This window comes from Neofelis nebulosa, chromosome X (genome assembly GCF_028018385.1).
Source record: "Neofelis nebulosa isolate mNeoNeb1 chromosome X, mNeoNeb1.pri, whole genome shotgun sequence".
In the NCBI taxonomy this organism is placed as follows: domain Eukaryota; kingdom Metazoa; phylum Chordata; class Mammalia; order Carnivora; family Felidae; genus Neofelis; species Neofelis nebulosa.
Genome location: NC_080800.1, coordinates 8,146,689 through 8,166,460, shown reverse-complemented (window position 1 = coordinate 8,166,460; position 19,772 = coordinate 8,146,689). Strand labels below are relative to the sequence as shown.

General features: G+C 46.8%; 2 protein-coding genes across 2 annotated transcripts in view; one reads left to right on the top strand and one right to left on the bottom strand.

Moving 5' to 3' along the window:
* Positions 1 to 1,945: 1,945 nt before the first annotated feature.
* On the bottom strand, positions 1,946 to 12,565 carry LOC131502272 (holocytochrome c-type synthase). Its single transcript, XM_058712955.1, has 7 exons — positions 12,417 to 12,565; positions 11,712 to 11,855; positions 9,511 to 9,662; positions 7,037 to 7,185; positions 6,069 to 6,188; positions 3,883 to 3,969; positions 1,946 to 3,318 (listed from the first exon to the last, which is right to left on the bottom strand). Exons 2-7 carry the CDS (start codon positions 11,821 to 11,823, stop codon positions 3,120 to 3,122), a joined length of 819 nt encoding a protein of 272 aa, XP_058568938.1. The 5' UTR covers positions 11,824 to 11,855; positions 12,417 to 12,565; the 3' UTR covers positions 1,946 to 3,119.
* A 164-nt stretch (positions 12,566 to 12,729) lies between these two features.
* The window catches only part of MID1 (midline 1), a 588,063-nt gene continuing 581,020 nt past the window's right edge, over positions 12,730 to 19,772 (top strand). The window contains exon 1 of the mRNA XM_058713622.1: positions 12,730 to 12,955. The gene's annotated coding sequence lies outside the window, so the exon portion shown is untranslated. The remainder of the gene's footprint in view (positions 12,956 to 19,772) is intronic.

Sequence of the window (19,772 nt, the reverse complement as noted above, 5' to 3'; positions counted from 1 at the left end):
CCAGATTCAAGTGTTGACCTTTGGCTCCCAACGCGATGGTATCAGGAGGTGGGGCCTTTGGGGGGCGCTGAGGTCAGGAGGGTGGAGCCTTGCGAGGGGATCGGGTCCTTCTAAAGGAGACTCCAGCCTGCGCCCTTGCCCCTTCCTGTGAGGACCCACGTGAAGACGGCCTGCTGTGAACCAGGAAGCCAGCTCTCCTCACCGGCACAGAGTCTGTGGAGCCTTGATCTCCGACCTCCAGCCTCCCAAAGCGTGAGTGGTAAATTTCTGTTGTTTCTCAGTCGCCCGGTCAATGGCATTCGGTAACAGCAGGCCGAACGGGCCCAAACAGATTTATTCTTTTTAAGGCTGAGAAAGCTGAGGCCCAGAGATGTGAAGATCACACAGCAAGCGAAGGGGCTGAGCTGTGACTCTAAGCCAGCCATCTGCTTTCGAGACTTGCTTTTTTTTGGAAACTGAAGTATAACTGACACATGCCATTAGTTTCAGGGTTACACTGTAAGGATTGGTGTTTGTATCTATTGGAGATGATCGCCACAGTTAAGTCTCCTTAACATCCATCACTGCAGTTACACTGCATCCTTAGGACTTTGTTTATAACAGACTTGGACCTCTCGAGCCCTTTCACAGATTTCACCCCGCCCCATGTTCGGCAACCACTAATCTATTCCTCTGTATCGATGAGCTCCATTTTTGTTTTTTTCAGATTCCACATACAAGTGACATCATATGCCATTTGTCTCTTATTTCACTTAGCACAATGCCCTCAAGGCCCATCTGTGTTGTCACAGACGGCAAGATTCCCTTTTTTAAGCTGACAGTCCGTCGTCCATCTATACCGTATTTTCTTTACTCACTCCTCTGTTGGTGGACACTTAGGTTGTTTCCATGTCTTGGCTATTGGAAATAATGCTGCCGTCAACATGGGGCACAGATGTCTTTTGGGGGACATGCATTCATCACCACACATGGCCTCAAGCCTACGAAGACACAGATGATCCACAGTACAAGTCCCATAGTCACTGCAGAGGTGAGGCATGAATTCTGCATCTCATTTCAGCTAGGAAGGAATAGCTCTGCTAGAGAATTAACTGTATTGGTGACTCAGTAATCCGTTAACTATACATTTAGTATATATTCAAAAATACTTAGGTGAACTCGTGTCCCCCTAGATTACCACAGCCTATCTTTAAATTGGAAATCTAGAACTTACCACCCTTTCACTTATAGACTGTCCCTTGAAAGACTTGAGTGCTGATCGGGGCTGCCCCTTTTGCCTGTCATGTTCCCGGGACGACGCGGAGGGCATAGCTCCCTAGACACAGGGAATTGCTAGGAAATATTCCAGGGAGATACACGAGCCCGGTTCCAACCCCGCCTTGTTCACTAATACCTGCCCTAATGACAGGAGTTTGTTCTGCTTCTGAATAGTGTGAATACTGGAGAGAGAAGACTTAATTTAAAACCTCAGAGAACATCCAAAATGGAGTTCATGTTCCAAATGCATCTCCTGTCAGAGCGGAGAAGTGTTGGCCCCCAGATATGAGCGGGTATGATCTAGGCACACAACCGCTCTGACATCCAGTGGGCTATGACCTCTCCCAGGAGCGGTGGAAGGCTGGACTACATCAATCCTGCATTCAGCCTTGATGGACAGTTTACTGTGGATGAGGTCTTTCTCGAGAAACAGTGTAGGTCTGTCAACGGGGGGAGCCCCTGCCTGTGGCGCAGTGTTACACTTTCTCGTAATACCACCTTATCCTACACTCACTGAATGGCACGTAGGACCAAAAAACTGCCAGCGGTTATTACTTTTCTCAGTTTACCAATGTGACTCACGGATGACAAAACGGCTGCTACCAGGGAGACTACGGCGTCACTTCTGCACAGGTGATTTCTGTCTGGAGAAATGGCCGGGAGATGTGAAGTTACTCTTAACATCAAAACCTGTTAACTATCAGCTTTATTTTATTTTAAAATATACAAATATTTTGACACGTAGAAGAGTTCAGAGCTGTCGGATTTTGAAAACACCACACAATACCGACACAACCAAGAAATTCCACGTCACGTGAATCACTGCAGACTGCCAGTTCCTTCCACTAACCTAACATTACAGATTCAAGGTACATCAAACGGGTTAACATTGGCAATGCTTAAGAGAACAGTAACGTGCTGCTCTAAGCAGAACAGCCAGTTTAGGAATCACGGGCAGAAAAGCATTTCAACAGCAAACTTAGAGCTCCCTGCAAAAAAAAACCTGCTCCGAGACACCGAGTTGATACAAACATTCCGTATCTGGGAAAATACTCTTCTTGTGAATTCTAACACTCAACAGAATAGGATCCTGTCTTTGAGAGGGACCGTCCTGGCACTGTGACTTGCACCAAATCTCTAAGGTTCGGGTTAGGCTGACCGGAGGGAGGGCTTCAGGCAGAAGACATGGGACTCGGAGTGGGGAGAACACGTCCAATGTCACGGGCAACGAGACCTGCTTGCAGGAGCGGAGTTCCGTACCAGGATGGCAGGAATCAAAATGGACATATTTAAAAAGTGAAAACATATACACCAATGCAGGCGCATCATCAAATCATGCGGGTCTTGAAACTATTCTCTAACAAGGCCCAGACTGAGCGATTCTCACAACCGAGACTTCGTGGAGCTGAGACGCACCTTAGTTTTGCCGAGCGCATTCCCAGGGCACACCTCTGCGTTTTCCTAAGGGTGCGCTCCTAAACCGTACGGATGACAGCACAACCTCCGGAAAAGAATCTTTCTTAAAATTGGAAGGGAGCCCCTTTTTTCCTTACTCTTCCTCACGAACATGTGAGGTTGTTCACTCTTCTAGATTAAATGCACAGGCAATACTGCGGCAAAAGGAAAACCCAAGGGACTGCTTCCCACTGAGGCCAAGTGGGAAGGAAACCTAGAATGATCTGGCATAAACTATGAGGTGAAAACAAAAGAACACGGTGCATGGGACCCTCACTAGGTATACAGTGTCACGACCCACTTGACATTCCCATTACATCACGAGAGCAATTCGGTTTGGGGAAGAGTTTAATGTATCGCTCAGGAAAAAAATAGCTCGTATTTTCCCATCGCTAACAGAGCGGTGGTTACGAGGTCCAGCGCCACCACGCGACCTTCATCCTGTCCCACACCGCCGAAAAAGAATCCAAAGCGGGCCGGACGTCCAGGATGGTGAACTGGTAGTCCTGGTTAACTTCGCCACCGTCGTAGTAGTCGATGACATACCTGACTTCTGTCCCACAGCGGTTGATGATCCAGTCGTGCCTGTCAAAAGGCAACTCGTACCTGAAACGAAAACATGCTCGTGAGCGTGAAAGCGCTTGCTCTCGGGGTCACACGCCCAACCGGGGAGGTGAGCCTCAGAAGACCGGTCTGCTGCGCTGAAGAGAGACGCTGCTGAAGAGCCCAGCGCGATGAGCCCAGCCCAGGTCAGATGACGGCTCGTATGTCTGCAGAGCAGCAGTCGACAGAAAAGAGACCCGGGCCGGGGAGGTCCCAGGAGGCGCTGCAGCGATCCAAGCGTGAGCTGAGTCTGTCTACGCTGGAGGAACAGAGAGGGACGCAGAGCATTCAGATGCACAGAGACCACGGGAAGGAGCGAGAGGACAGATCCGAGAACACGGAGGACAAGTGAATTCCGTGCTACGATAATCAGACAGGGGACAAGTCACAAAACCCTAATAAATCTGCCCACCACTGGGCACACTTGAGGGAGAGGAAGAAACCTGCAGCTGAACACTGAGTTTTGTAAGACGGAGCTGCAGTCCTGAGGCTGTCTGCTTTAGGTGCCAAGAGAAAGCTGATCCTGACCCGAGGCATGTAAAATAACATTTGTGCGCTGCCACTCACCCCATCCAGGAACGGATTCTTGCCCTTGGTGAGTACTCTTTCGCTTTACCTCCGAACCGGATCAACGATGGACCACAAGGACACTCCCTAGAGATTCGCCAACAAGAAAAGCCTATTAAAATATTTTCCCCCCTCTGAGAAATGCGATGTTGCAGTTTTTCAACAACACACGTTTTTCTGTGTGCGTTTTATGTATCACATTTACAGAGTGAGAGAACTTCGAAAACAATTCAGAGAAATATCCCTTTTCGTTAAAAATATTGCTCTTTATTTCGGGGTCAAGTCTGTTCCACTCCTTCCACTTCAATCCAAGTATCTGTGCTGTTTCTTTCCAGGAGTGAGGAAATGGACTTTACATTTGGTGGAAAGGGAAACGGTCTTAGGAAAAAGATAAAAGGTTAAGTAGTGGGCATGACACTTCTTTCACATGCTGCAGCTGGGTTTTTTAAGATGAACAGAAGAAAATCCTACTCTTCTTTCATTTGAAACCAGTGAACAAAGCCTTTATGAAGAAAAATGCTGGCTGAATCCCTAGGAACAAACGAAATCAGCGATGGGCCGGCTCTTCACATCAGGATATACGAGGCCACCTGTCTTGTTAGCTGCTGTCACCGTGAGGACAGGCTTCAGCCCTGGTGGCCCTAATGATGGGGTGGGGGGAGAAAACCAGCCCCAGTGTAACCGAGCCCTACCCGAGGCCCATCCGAGTTCCTGTACTTCCTTTACGAACCATTCGCTAGCATCTCAAGAGGGTCGCCAGCAAAGAAGTAAATTTGACCCAGGCAAGCTTTCTCCTGGAGGCTGTAGCATGTGTCTCTAAAGGGCCAACTTCATTTCGAGGGACCCCAGAAAATGACTAGGAAGGGGGTGAAACTGACAAAGCAGACTTCTCCTGGTCTCTCTCTGCTCCAAAGTCACACTACAAGTAGTTGGCAGGTGGCTTTCATTACAGTGGACTTTTAGTCACTGCAGACACCCGTGGGTGGCTTCATCGGTGAGCTGGGAACATGGCTCCTGCTGGTCTCGGGTCGCGGAGGGGAGTCCTGGGTGCCCTGCCGTTCTCTCCTCGCACGGACCCCTCCCAGGCCTGGTGCCCAGCCAGTGACACCCACGGAGGGCTACTAATGAATCTCAGAGTTCAAATATTTAAAAACTGGGATACCTTAACGAAATCATTAAGTGGACTTTAGCCAAGAAGTTAATCCCATTTTATCACAAATTTAAAATGTAATTCATCAATGATGATACAATCTGGCTTTCTGTGCAGACATCCCCCACCCCTACGGTTCTCGAGGTGGACTCTGCAAACCGGCGGCATCTATGTCTTTCTAGAAATGCCAAGTCTGGGCCTCATCCCAGACCTACTGAATTAGAATCCCTGGGGCTAGGGGCCCTGGCTCCCACAGACCTCAGGCCCACCACTGCTGACAAACACGTGACTGCTGCACCTGTTCCCCTGAGGGAAAGGCCCACTGCTGAGACCTCTCCTGAGGTCTGGTCCTGATGGGGGTTCAGTGATACTGAGGGAACGGAACTGCTCTTCTCCTCACCCTTGGGGCACAGCACCGGGCCATCTCCCACCCCATGTGCCTTCCGTGTACTGTGACATTCCTCCCACTGAGAGGCGGGCACCACGGCCCCTTCCCCTGAACCCGGGCAGGCTTGTGATGCTCCGGGACTGCCGAGGCCAGGTCATCAAGGGACATGTAGCTTCCCTGGAGTTTTCCGGAACACTAGCTCTCGGAACCCAGTCACCATGGCGTGAGGAAGCCGAAGCAGCCAGGGGCAGGTGTCCTGGCTGACAGCCGACACCAGTCACCAGGTGAGGAAATGGTCTAGCCTGCAGAGGATCCCGGCCCACGGCCGTCAAGCCCATCCCCGATTAGAGCCTGGCTGCAGCCCTAGGCGTTGTGAGCAGAGATGAGCCACCCCTGCTCTGTCCTTTCTGCACTCGGGACCCAATGAATCCACAAGCATAATAAAATGGTTGCCGTTTCACGCAGCTGGGTGGGAGCGGGTCTGTCACACAACTGTCACCGAAACAGGCCTACCACCTAAAATGTTGTATTACAACAGCACACTGTTTGAATACAACGTTAAAACTCTAGAAAGCAGAGCCCAAATAAGATAGATGTCGGAAAAATGCTGTTTTTTTTTTTTTTTTTTAAGCTCTCAGACATACTTACGCAGCATGAAGGGCTTCCCACTTCAAAATCTCCTTCCAGGCTTGCTCGTTATTCTGATTGTGAATTCTGATGATATTGTACATATCTCTCTGACTAATATCGTCATCCTTCCACTTCCACCTAGGAAAGGACATTTGGTAGAACTTGATAACATTACTGATCACGCCATAAAATCAACCCACATATTCGTGTCACCAAGTCACCAAAAACCACTTGCACACAGATCAAGGAACCATAAAGTAACATTTTTTCAGTCAGTACCACTGATTAACTTTTTCTAAGTACTTCACGTAATAGAATTTTTAAACATCTATTACTGGCTATAATAAGTTAATCTCGTGTGTCAAGTTGACTGGGCCATGGGGGGCCCAGATGTTTGGTCAAACATTACTCTGGGTGTGTCTGTGAGAGCATTTTGAAAGAAAATAAGCTTTAAATGGGTAAAACAGTGCCCTCCCTAATGTGGGTGGGCCTCATCTGATCAGTTGAAGGTCTTAATAAAAGAATGAGCCTCTTGCAAATAACAGGGAACTCTTCCTGCCTGACTGCCTTCGAGCTGGGATACGGTTTTTTCGGGCCTTTGGACTGGAATGAAAACAACAGTTCTTGGGTCTCCAGCCTGCCAGCTTTTAGACTCAAACTACACATCAGCTCTCCTGGGTCTCCAGCCTGCTGACTGCAGATTGTGGGACTTCTCAGCCTCCCTGATCACGTGAAGTCAATTCCTTACAATAAATCTCTTTACATCTGTAAAGACACACACCCCGTTAGTTCTGTTTCTCCAGAGAATCCTGACTAATACGCTGGCCTTTGTACTGACGTTCTCGTAGGTCTGAAAAATCGGCTGAATGTTATATACTGTCTAGCTTATGAAAATTTACTGTATGTTTTGGGGATAAAAACCTCTTTAACATTTCATTCTTAGATGAACTTGATGAGCAAATTTATACCCTAACATGCTCACTCACCCTTTGCGTAACATCGCATTCCAGAACATCTGTTCAGAAGGATAAACCCACTTTTTGTCTGAATCTGCTCTCGGAATGGATGACTCCTCCCTCACCGTAGACAGCGCAAATGGCTGATCCGGGGCCGGCATCTGATTGGGTGGTGGCATCTAAACAAGGTGAGCGGGTTTTTAAATGTTGGAAATAGACACAAAGTGGAAACGAACAATATAATCGACGACATTCTGGAAAGCAGTGCATCATCACACATGAGGCACAGGTTCCCTATCGAGCCAGTGACATCACGATTTCAGACCTGCCAGCTGATTTGGTTGTTCTGAAGAGTTCTAGTTCTAAAGTTGTTTTTCCTTGTTAAGGAGTTCTCACAAATGGTAGGTACACACTGTGGCTACATTTTCTGTCTCTTTCTCCCCAAGGATTAAGAAGTAAAAATGATTACTGTGACTGCAGACATTTCTAAAGCCCTTTCGATGACGGGCTCTTAAAAAATGCCTGGTCTTTGGAGGAAGAGTCTCAGAAGATACATGTAGACCACCACTTTCTTTTTACGTGTTCTTTGCTTTTACGATCCTGCTGATGCTTTCTGTCTTTGGGCTGAACACATTAGAGAGGAGCAGTGACGCTGGTGGACTGGAAGGAGGGGAAGAATCCTTCCTCCCAGACATAAGGGCGGCAACAGTGCTGTGCAAATACTTGCCCTGGACCAGGGGCTCTCGCCCCGGGCACCGCTGCCATTTGGGGCCGGACAACTTTTGGTTACGGGGGTCTGTTCTGAGCACTGTAGGGTATTTGGCAACCTCCCTGGTCTCTACCCAACAGTACCCCTCCTCCCGAGTCGTGACAACCAGGGTCCTCCCGAGGGCAAACATCAAGCCAGGTTGAGAACCCCTGGCACAGAACTTTTTCTGTGCTGGAAGTATGCAGGATTTTCGAGCAGATCCGCATTTATTATTAAGTCACAACGTGGCCCCTGGTTGGAATGATGTGCACGGTCACCACGGTGGGTTTAAGGACTCGCATCAGAGGCAGGTGGGATTCATTCTGGGATCTGCCACATGCTGGCTGAGGGATGTGGGCCAAACCGCACACTTGATCATTCTCAGTGGCTTCTGCTCTAAAAACGGGGACGCTGACACTACTGGCTGCACAGGGTGGTTATGAGAACTACTCAAAAGCGTGTATGGTGCTTAGCATGAGGGCTACGGACGCGATTAAAAGAAACGCCGGCTGTTATTAACACTCTCACTACGTGTAACAATCCCATGGGGTAAGAGTCTAGGTCTGTGGGATTCCAAAAGGCCCATGTTCTGAACCACTAGGCTGTTCTCTAACAGCAGTACTGTTCCCTAGTAACTAGTGTTACCTGGAACAGTAGTCTAACGAGGGCACTTTTAGCAATGTCAAGAGACACATTAGGTTGTCATGACCAAGTAAAGAGGGTCCCACTGGCAACTGGTGGGTAAAGACTAGGGAAGCCGCTAAATATCCTATGGAGCACAGGACAGCCCCCACCGCAAGGAACCCACCAGCCTCAATGTCAATGGTGCTAAGGCAGAGAAGCCCTGATCTTGTCCACTTTCCTCCTCAACACAGCAGCGTCCTTAGAGTTTGGCAGGGTCATTACTGAGTGCTGAGGCTGAATGTCTGTGTCCCTCCAAATTGACTGAAGCTGCTGGCACCTTCCAAGAGGACTTCTCAACCTCTGGAACTGTGAGAATAAATGTCTGTACAAGCCACCTAGTTGCTGGTATCGTTACATACATAACATACACACACACGAACACACACACATATATATCACAGCCCTTCTCTTCCAGACTAAGTATTTCTAGTTCCTTCAAATGTTGGCCAAGATTTCTAAATACTTTTGGTAACCATGGCCTTCCAAGAACCCTGTTCTGGCCTTCTAAACTACAGATCTGAGTCTGTCTGTCTCTCCATTAAAATGGGATTCCAAACAGGAAGCCTCCACCCCCCGCACTATCGCAAAATGTAGTGAGGCCGTGCTAGTCTTAGCCTTGCTTTGTCACGCCATCCCACTGGTGGCTGCCACGGGACGCTGTACCACACCAGTGACTCTCACGCAGGCTGGCACCCAGCTGGGCCGGAAAAAATGCCCTCATCAGCCTCATGCCTATGAGGTTCCCCAAGACCAGAAACACCTTTACCAATCCTAACTGCACTCCTCATGGGACTTCCTGCCTTCCACTTATCCCCAAAGGAACTATTCCTGTGGTGTGGCTTCTTTCCAGTCAACCTACTCTGGCACTTGGTGGTCACGGTTTTCTTTTTCAGGCACCCTCTGAAACGATACTCAGAAATGCCTTCTAGATTTTCAGTGTGGATGGAATATGAGACTTCTGTATCTTAAGAGGAAGAGACAATCAATCCTAGCAGCCAGCGATTTGTCCTGGGAGTCCACAAAGGCATCTCCGTATGACAAGTTGTGGGGAGGGGGGCCGAACGTGAATTACCAGGTTAGAAGGGTCCAGGTCCTCCTTACTGCCGGCCACGGCGCCGGTGACAGGGCATTCCACGTACTCATATGCACGGTCCTGGTGGGTGGGCACAGAGCTCGTTTTGTTCTCACAAGTTGGCTCAGGTGGCTCCGCACTCACTGGACAGCCTGAAGTAAACGAAGTGTAAAAACAGTGTCACCGCAAAGGCAGGACATCTAGCTCTCTCAATCCGGGCCCTAAAGAGCTAGATTTCTGACCAGGGATCACCATCAAAGGGGGAATAACTTGGAAGGGTACTGAAAAAGTGTTACTTTGTGGTAACACTGTTACCATACTGTTTCAAGCTGCCAAGAGCTAAGCTAGCTAAAATTCTAAGATCCTAAAGACCAGGAGAAGGTTCTAGATATTTATTCTCCCCTTGAAAGAGAAATGGGTACTCACTCCCTTATTGTGCCATGCCCTCAGCACAACTCTACAAAAAAAAAAAAAATCTCAACACTTGCAAAGGAACATATCGTTCGTTCCATGGTTTTAGTAATGGGCTAGAAGGTACCTGCTTGGGCTCCCAGCAGCGAGCTGTTGCAGAGGAACCTAAGTGGGGGGCCGGCCACGTTTTACCAAATCTCCCTTTCTATTCACAAGTTCCAGAAAAGGCCCAGCCCCGATCAGGACACCAGAGGCCTGGCTTCCTGATACCTTCTCTCAGGTACTGAACACAGGAGATGAAAATGAGCAAAGGAGCCCTCAAAAAGGCTCCTGGAGAAAAGTCTGAATGCCACCCTGCTTGTGTTTGCTCTAGGATGGAAACAAGGCACAGGAAACTACTCCTTGGACAAGGTTCTATTCCTCATGGGTAGATAGCAAACATTTAGCAACAAAAGGCATATATTAAAGAAAACGGTCCACGATCCGCATAGGACCCAGATGCCACTTCAAAGGGAAGGTCTGAACCTATAAGAGCAGCAGTGAGAAGGGCAGTTGATGCCCAAAGTTCCAGGGTGCTAATGGAAGCAAGTGTGGGGGCTGAGAAGCTGGTCTTAGACTCAGGAGAGGCGCAGGCACCAGGAGAGCCATGGCCCAGGGAGACAGCTGCCCGAGTAAGGAATCCCTGTGTCAGGAAGCAGCAGTAACACCAAGAATACTCTGGATGACCTACACACCAGTTTCCTTTCACTTCCTGTCTTCCGATTCTCCCAGACCCTCATTCTCACTAGGACCTTGTATAGTTGTCCAGTTGAGGGCTGAACAGAGACTTGCTATACTGCCTTTCCTCTCTACCATTCAAAGTGCCAATCTTTTCTGGGTCACTGATCTCAGCTGGCTGTTAGAAAATACCAGTAGCCCCTTTAGTCACCTACAAATACCCGCATTCTTTACTAATGCAAACAAATCAGGCCGACAGCTCTTTTGGATACACGGTAAATGAAATCAAAGCCTGTTTAGGGCTCTATGATCTGCCCCAGGTCACAGAGTTTCTGCTGGCTCTGCCGCTTATTAGCTGTGAGACTTTTTTAAGTTTCCTGAACCATAAAATAGGGAGAAAACCTACCACACAGGATTAGGAAGATGAGAATGTGAACTCCATTAGGCAGAAGCTTTTTGTGTTCTGTATGTTGCTGTTCTCTCAGTGCAAAAACAAACAAAACCCACCAGTGCTTGGCGAAGAGTGGGCGGTGGGTAAATTCTTGCTGACTGACCAAGGCAATGAAAGACTACAAGGCAAGCAAGTGTTTTTCAGGCCACACGTTTATAGACACAGTGCTCTTCCAGGGTTTCTCCATACAAGAAGAATGGAGACAGATGCAGACGAAGCAGGTGTTTTCTAACAGCCAGCTGGGATCAGTGACCCAGAAAAGATTGACACTTTGAATGGTAGAGGGGAAAGGCAGTATAGCACTCTTGACATGCGGGGCCAGGTGATTCTTTGTTGCAGGCCTGTGCTGTGCACTCCAGGGTGTTTAGCGGGGCTCCTGCCTTCTACTCAGTACATGCACCACGTCCTCTCAGTTTTGACAAACCAAAATGCTTCCAGACACCGCCACATGTCCCCTGGGGGGGGGGGGGGGGTGGAGGGGTGGCCACCCAGGCTGAGAACCGCCGATGGCAAACTTTGGGGGGGGGGGGTAAGAGCTAAGGTATGGAGCAATCGCTTCACTCTCACGCACTATCCTAATCCTTTTGGGAATTCCCTGTTTTCTAGACAAAGGGTCGATTACCTTTCATTTTCCCTTCATGCATGGGGCATCCTGAGGGCGGGGATGCTGTCTGATGATCAGAAGCATTTGAGGTCTGAACTGCAACAGCAGGGGTAGACGCAGACAAACCCATGGTTGGAACCGCGAGGCCGAATCCAAACAATTCTAAACTCAAGCGTGCCAAAAAGCAAAGAAACCGATTAATGCTGATGCCTGGCCTCTGACCACTCCCTTGGTATTCTTAATCTGCCCAACCCTTGTTCCTCCCCCTTGTCATCCTGTTGTAAACCTACAGGGCAGGGTATCCACTTTGAGGAATAGCTTTAATACATTAACCCCTTTAGGAAATACTAGTGCGAAATCTACACCACACCACTCTTTAGACGCACGTTTCTAAGATGTCCGGATTTTGGGGGTGAGGTGAGGGCGCCCCTGAGAAACTACACCACACAGAGGGGGGTGTAGGTCTAGGGAGCAGGGGGTCCTCAAAGTGGTGATCCAGATGGGAGAGGGCAGCCCAGACCAGAACCCCAGACCCGGGCTTAACCAAGGACTGGGAATGAGGGAAGGGTACGGGGCAGAAAAGGGATTCGAGGAGGAAGGAAAGGACCGCGGAAGGGAGGACGCGGCCAAAGTCTTCTTCACGCGGTCCCTGCGTGTCTCACCTGGGACCCCTGTCCCGGGACCCCCAAACCCACCGGCCTCGGCCAGCCTGCCCCTCCGCACCTGACTCCAGTCCCGGGCCGCTCCGAGGAGCCGGCCCCGCCTCTAACCGCTAGCCCGCCACCGCCGCCTTCTCCTCTCTCGGTCACCGTTGCCTTCGCGGTCACCGCTGGCGTTCGAGCGCACCGCTACTTCCTTTTCCGAAGGCGGGACTTCCGGGCGCGCGGGAGGCGGGGCGCGGGCTGAGGAGGAACGGCTTCCGTCGATCACGGAGGAGCGGGCCCCGCCCCTTCCCGCCTCGACCTATAAGCGTGAGGGCCGCTCCCCGGCCCCGCCCCTCCTAACCAGCGCGGGCCGGGAGAGTTCTGGCTGGGCCAGAGACTTCCCTAGGGTGAGGTTGCCCATGGCTCCTTTAAACCGCAGAGGGGTTGCTTTGGAGGAGTTAGTTTTAAAATTTCCGGCTTTTAAATTGCATCCCGTCAGTTTGAATTATAGTAATGACTCAAGTAGCATCAGTAGGTGGCCGACTCCGGAGATCCCAAAATGAACAAATCAAGATTCCAGCTCCCAAGGCCTTCTTAACTGGGTGTGTGGACTTGAAGGTCTGTATTTTCACTTACCTCTAAGAGAAATTTAGTATTTTTTTTCCATCAGGAATGCAGGCAACAAATCCTAGTAGCGTTAGCTATATGTGCACTAATAGAAATCACAGAGAAATTATGTCCTAAATAATGGGGGTTTCTGTCTTAAAATACTATTCATCGCTACTTTGAAATTAAGATCATTTTATCTTGTTACTTAAAAAGTGTTACTAAGAAGCATCTATCTATCCGTGTCACCCCGCCTTCAGGGCGGGGCAGACCATCTCCTGGGTGCTGGGGGTGTTAGCTGCAGCCACTAGGCTGGGTATCTCTCCAGCAATAGCCCTGGGCCAAAAAGAGCTGAGCTGCCTCGGGCAAAAAAAATCACATCCCCTCCCTTGGGGATGGGCTGCAGCCTTTGAGTGGTGTCTGCAAGGGTCCGGGAGGCCCAGGCCCTAGCCTCAAGGGGAATAACTTGGAAGGGCCATCCCAGCTTCAGTGGCTGAGGTTTCCATTGTGGCTGCCTCGCATTCAACTTCTCCCCTTTGCCCAGACCTTCTGTCACTCTCTCACTGCGGTTTGTGAGAGCATTCCTAGCCCAAATCTTGGAGTCTCAGCTGTTTTAATCAGCTTCGTTATTATTATTATTTAGGTTTGGTGAGGTCAACAGATCAGGAAACAACTGCCATTGAAAATATAGTTTATTATACTCAGAGACTCTGAGAGAGGGAGTACATATCACACCGGGGGTGCCACATGTGTGAGCACTAGAGTCTTTCTTGAGCCAGAGGGAGAGGGGGGAACTGGGGGGCAGAAGCCTTTATTATGGTGTTCATGGGAAGAACTAGGTGAGGTGGGGTAAGCAGATTCAGGACTGGTTAATTTGAATAATCTCAGCGAGTTGGAGCACAGGGCTGGGTGGGACCTGGCCCTGGGCTGATGGGGGCGGGTGTCTGGTGGCTCAGAGTATGGGAGCCCAATGACACTTGGTCGGCAGGTGTGGACTTAGCTGCTCAAGAAGGGGAGCTGACCAGCCTCTAGCTGGGGCTTCAAAACTGGCTCAAGACAGCATATTAAAAACTGTATTATATCCGTGCATAGTTCCTGGGGAGCCAGATCTTTAGCAATCAAAATCTGTTTTTCTAAAATCTGATGGTAACTATATTTCACTATCGTTGATTTCTTTAATTTCTTGTAGTTTGTTTTATGCACGTAAGAATATTATTCTGAGAAAATACTCATAGACTTCACAGTCCAAAGGGGCATATTGGCACCACAAGGCCAAAAACCCCTGGTAATGGGAGAGACGGGCACACAAATAACCATATTTACGTGTCAGTACGTGTATGCTCCGACTGGTGGAGGAAAAGGGAAGAAGTGACTGTTAAAGGGTGATGTGCTGGAAGTGCTTACGAAGGAAAGTAACAAGGATGCTTTATAGACAAGGAGCTACCAAACAGGGCATTAAGGAGAGCTGTAGGTGGGTGGGGAGACTGGGGGGACACTTTCAACCGCAGCGCCCACTGTCCCCAGGCAAAGACTTACTGCTCTTTAGCTGTTTCTTCTAGTTTTCCGTCCATGTTCCAAACAACATGCCGACACAAACACACGGGTCCCTCCCCTATGCCAATAGTTATATGGTTTGGGATACGTCACGGTTTCGTATTTACATTATTGTGACTATGGAAATATTTGTTATGACCAAAGATGATTTTTTTTCCTTGTACTTTTTCAATGGAATTCACTCCTTGCCTCCCCGCCCCGTTGTCTTTTTTGATTTTTAGGTTATCCCTAAGTTTCTTGTCTGCATTGTAAATCTCCTCTCAATGCATTTAAATATATCAACTAATGTATGTTTCCTTTTTCCTCTTGGAGATGAGGGAAATATCTCACAGATAAGCACCTCACTGCTGCCACAGCTGCTCAATTCTAAACTGGAAATGACTTCTGCCCCCCCTTCGTCTTCTTGGGATTTTCTTTCTGCCCTTTCTTATCCTTTGCTGGATCTCGGGCTCTTGGATACCATGTATTCTTCTTGGCATTGTTTTGGGAGCACATCGGTTTTTGAGGTCTTGAAAATCAGAAACTGCTTTACCCTTACAATTGATTGGTAGTTTGGAAATACAATTCTAGGTTTGGAAGCATTTCTCTCAGAACTGTTAAGCGGTTACTTCATTGTCTTTTAGTTTCCATGGTTGAGGTTGAAAAGTCAAATGTCATTTCTTTTCTTTCTGTCAACATTATTTTTAACTTTCTTTCTTCCAGTGGCTGGAAAAGATGTGCCGTGATATAGACCTCTTTGCTTTCCTTGGCTTGGCACTTGATGGGACCATTCATTCTGGAAACCTATAACCTTCACATTGGGGATATTTTTTCGGATGATTAATTTTCTTTTAACTTGCTCCACTCTTACTCTCTTCATCCTTTCTTTGAAGGAACCTCTGTTACTCGTATGTTGGATTCCTAGCTGACACTCTAATTTTCTTATGTTATCCTATCACTTTTTCGTCTTGTTTTATTTTTTATAAGGCTTAAAATTTTGTCCAACCATAAATTCTAGTTTATTTCTGTTCCCATGTTTGAAATTTCCAAGACATGTGTGCACATGTGTGTATATGTGTGTGCTTTTGTGTGTACAAGCATGTGTGTGAGTATATATGTGTGTGTATGTGCCTGTGTGTGTACGTCCGCCTCTACAAGGCAGCGCCTGTGGGTTTGCCAATCCATGGTAATGTGATATGAACTCCTGCTGTCAGACCCAAGGGTTTAGCAGAGAGGAAAAACTGAAGCTCGTTGGAAATTACAAACTGAATTTATGACTGGTTGTAGTAAACTAAATCTCCTTTCCAAACCTACAGTTGCTTATGTTTACAAAGTGTTGCTTTTATAGTTTTTAGAGCTCCCACAGTTCTCTGTCTTGTGCCCGATTCTCCTTTTTCCCCATAATTCCCTGATTCCTTTATAATTCTTCATCTCTCCCACAATTCTCTACTCTCCCTGATTCTCTGCCCTCTCATAATCTTCCTCCTTTTCACAATACCCCAGTTTGTCCATAATTCCCTCTGCAACAATTCTGCCCTTTCCCAGAATTCCCCATCTTCCATGTCTCCCACAATTTTTTATGATATCCCATAATTTCCCGTCTCACACAATTCTCTGTTGTTTCCTGGAATTCTCTCTTTATTCCATAACTCCCTGTCTTTCCCACAATTTTTGTGGCAGGTTTTTAAAAAAATTTTTTTAATTGAGATATAATTGACAGATAATGTTATATTAGTTTCAGGTGTACAACATAGTGATTGGATATATGTAAATACTGTGAAATGTTCACCACAATAAGTCTAGCTAACATCCATCACCACACAGTTATAAACTTTTTTTTTCTTCTGATGAGAACTTCTGAGATCTTTCTTAGCAACTTCAAGTATACAAGACAGTATTGTTAACAGTAGTCACCATGCTGTACATTATATCCCCAGCACTTCATTTATTTTATAACTACAAGTTCATCCCTTTTGACCACTTTTGTCTGTTTCATCCCATCCCCACATCCAGTCTCTGGCAACCACCAAGCTGTTCCATCTATGAGTTTTTTATTTGTAGCTTTCACATATAAGTGGGATCATACAGTATTTGTATTTCTCTGTAGGACTTATTTCACTCTGCAAAATGCCCTTAAGGTTTATCCACATTGTCACAAATTGCAGGATTGCCTTCTTTTATATGGCTGAATAGTATTACAGTGCATGTGTGTATGTGTGTGTCATATTTTTTTTTACCCATTTGTCCATTGATGGATGCCTGGGTTGCTCTCATGTTTTGGCTATTGTAAATAATGCTGCAGTGAACAGAGGAGTGCATGTATCTTTTTGAGTTAGTCATTTCCTTTGGATAAATATGCATCGGAATTGCTGGATCATAGGGAAGTTCTATTTTGAATTTTCTGAGACACCCCCATAATGTTTTCCATAGTGGCTACGTTAGTTTACATTCAGCAGTTCACAAGGGTCCTCTTTTCTCCACATCCAACATGTTATCTCTGGTTTTTTTGAGAGTAATCTTTCCAATAGATAGATGTGAAGTGAAATCTCACTTGGGTTGATTTGCATTTCCCTGATGATCACTGATGTTCAGCACCTTTTCCAGTACCTGTTGACCATCTGTATGTCTTTAGGAAAATGTCTATTCAGTTCTTCTGCCCAGTTTTTCATTGAATTTTTTTTCTTATTGAGTCGTATGAGTGCTTTATATACTTTGGCTGTTGACGCCTTATCAGATACATGATTCACAAATATTTCTCCCATTTGGTAGGTTGCCTTTGTATTTTGTTGATGTTTTCCTTTGCTGCGCAGAAGCTATTTAGTTTGATGTTCATTGTTACTTGTTTATTTTTACTTTTGTTGCTTTTGCTTATGACGTCAAATCAAAACCATTATCTCCAAGACTGACGTTGAGGAGCTTACTGCCTATGTTTTCTCCTAGGAGTTTCATGATTTCAGGTCTTTTGTTCATTTTGAGTTAATTTTTGTGTATGATGGTAGAAAGTGGTCCAGTTTCATTCTTTTGCATGTGGCTGTCCAGTATTCCCAGGACCATTTATTGAAAAGACGGTCTTTTCCCTTAGTCTTAGCTCCTTTGTCATGAGTCAATTGACCATGTATGCATGGGTTTATTTCTGGGGTCTCGATGCTGTTCTGTTTTTCTAGATGTCTGTCTTTATGCCGGTACCATACTGTTTTGATTACTGTAGCTTTGTAATGTAGTTTGGAATCAGAAGGTATAATGCCCCCAGCTTTGTTCTTTCTCAAGATCGCTTTGGCTATTCAAGATCTTTTGTGGATCCATACACATTTTAGGAGTGTTTGTTCTATTTCTGTGAAAAATGCCAGTAGAATTTTGGTAGGGATTGCATTTAGTCTGTAGAACGCTTTGGGTAGTATGGACCTTTCAACAATATTGATTCTTCCAATCCACGAGTATGGAATATCTTTCCATTTATTTGTGTCCTCTTCTATGTCTTTCATTAATATCTTATAGTTTTTAATATACAGGTCTTTCACCATTTTGGTTGAATTTATTCCTAGATATTTTATTCTTCTTGATGCAATTGTAAATGAATTATTTTCTTACTTTCTCTCACTGATAGTTCATTATTAGTGTATGGAAATGAAATTGATTTCCCTACAATTTCCTGTCTCAAGCACAATTCTCTATTCTTTCCCACAATTTTCTGTTCTCTCCCACAATTCCACATCTCTCCAACAATTCTCTTATTCCCAGAATTGCCCTTTTATTCCACATTTCTATTTTTTCTCCACAATGATAATTCTCTGCCACAATTCTCCATCTCTCCTACAATTCTCCTCTCCCTCTCATAATTCCATGTGTCTCCCAAAATTCTCTATCACATCCACAATTCCCTATTGTTTTCCACGATTCCCCATTCTTTCACAGAATTCCCCTTGTTTCCTATAATTCCCCATTCTTTCCAACAATTCTTTTTTCCTCAATTTCCTCTTGTCTCCCACAATTCTGTTTTCCCCACAATTCTCCCTTTCTTGCCTCACTTCCTTGTGACTCCCACATTTCCCTGTCACTCCAACAATTCCCTTTTGCCCCACATTCCCTGTTCTTTCCTAAAATTCCCTCTCTCAAGTACAATTCTGTTCTTCCCAACAATTCCCTCTCAAGCACAATTCTTTATTCTCTCCCACAGTTCTCTTATTTCCTGTAATTGTTTCTCTCACAATTCCCTTAATTTCCTACAATTCTTTAGTCTCTTACCCAATACACCATTATCTCTCACAATTCTCTTTTCCCATAATACTCTCTTTTCTCCCACAATTCTTGTTCTCACAATTATCTTTTTTTCTTCCTACAATTCTCTGTTCTCTCCCACAATTCCCCTTATCTCCCACAGTTCTCTGTTCTGTCCCACAATTCCTCTGGCTCCCGACAATTCTCTGTTCTCTTCCACAATTCTCTGCATTTCCCACCATCCTCTATTCTCTCCCACAATTCCCCTCCTTTTCCACCATTCTCTGTTACTTCCCACAATTCCCTGTTGTCTCCCACAATTCCTCTCATTTCCCACCATCCTCTGTTCCCTCCCACAATTCCTTTGGTCTCCCACAATTCCCTGTTCTCTCTCACATTTTCCCTCATTTCCCACCATCCTCTGTTCTCTCCCACAAGTCCTCTGGTCCCCCACAATTCTTTTCCATGATTCCCCTCCTATCCCACCCTCCTCTGTTCTCTCCCATAATCCATCTGGTCCCCCACAATTCTCTGTTCTCTCCCAAGGTTCCCCTTGTTTCCCACCATTCTCTGTTCTCTCCCACAATCCATCTGGTTTCCCACATTTCACTCTTTTCTCCCACAGTCCCCCTCATTCCCACCATCCTCTGTTCTCTCCCATAATTCATCTGGTCCCCTCACAATTCTCAATTCTCTCCCACAGTTCCCTTGGCTTCCCACCATCCTCTGTTCTCTCCCACAATTCCCTGTTATCTCCCACAATTCCCCTTGTTTCCCACCATCCCCTGTTCTCTCCCATAGTTCCCCTCATTTCCCACTATCCTCTGTTCCCTCCCACAGTCCTCTGGTCCCCCATAATTCCGTGCTCTCTCCCATGATTCCCTTATTTCCCATCATTCTCTGTGTTCTCCCACAATTCCTCTGGTCCCCCACAATTCCGTGTTCTCTCTCATGATTCCCCTCCTATCCCACCATCCTCTGTTCTCTCCCACAATCCATCTGGTCCCCCACAATTCTCCATTCTCTCCCACAGTTCCCCTGGCTTCCCACCATCCCCTGTTACTTCCCACAATTCCCTGTT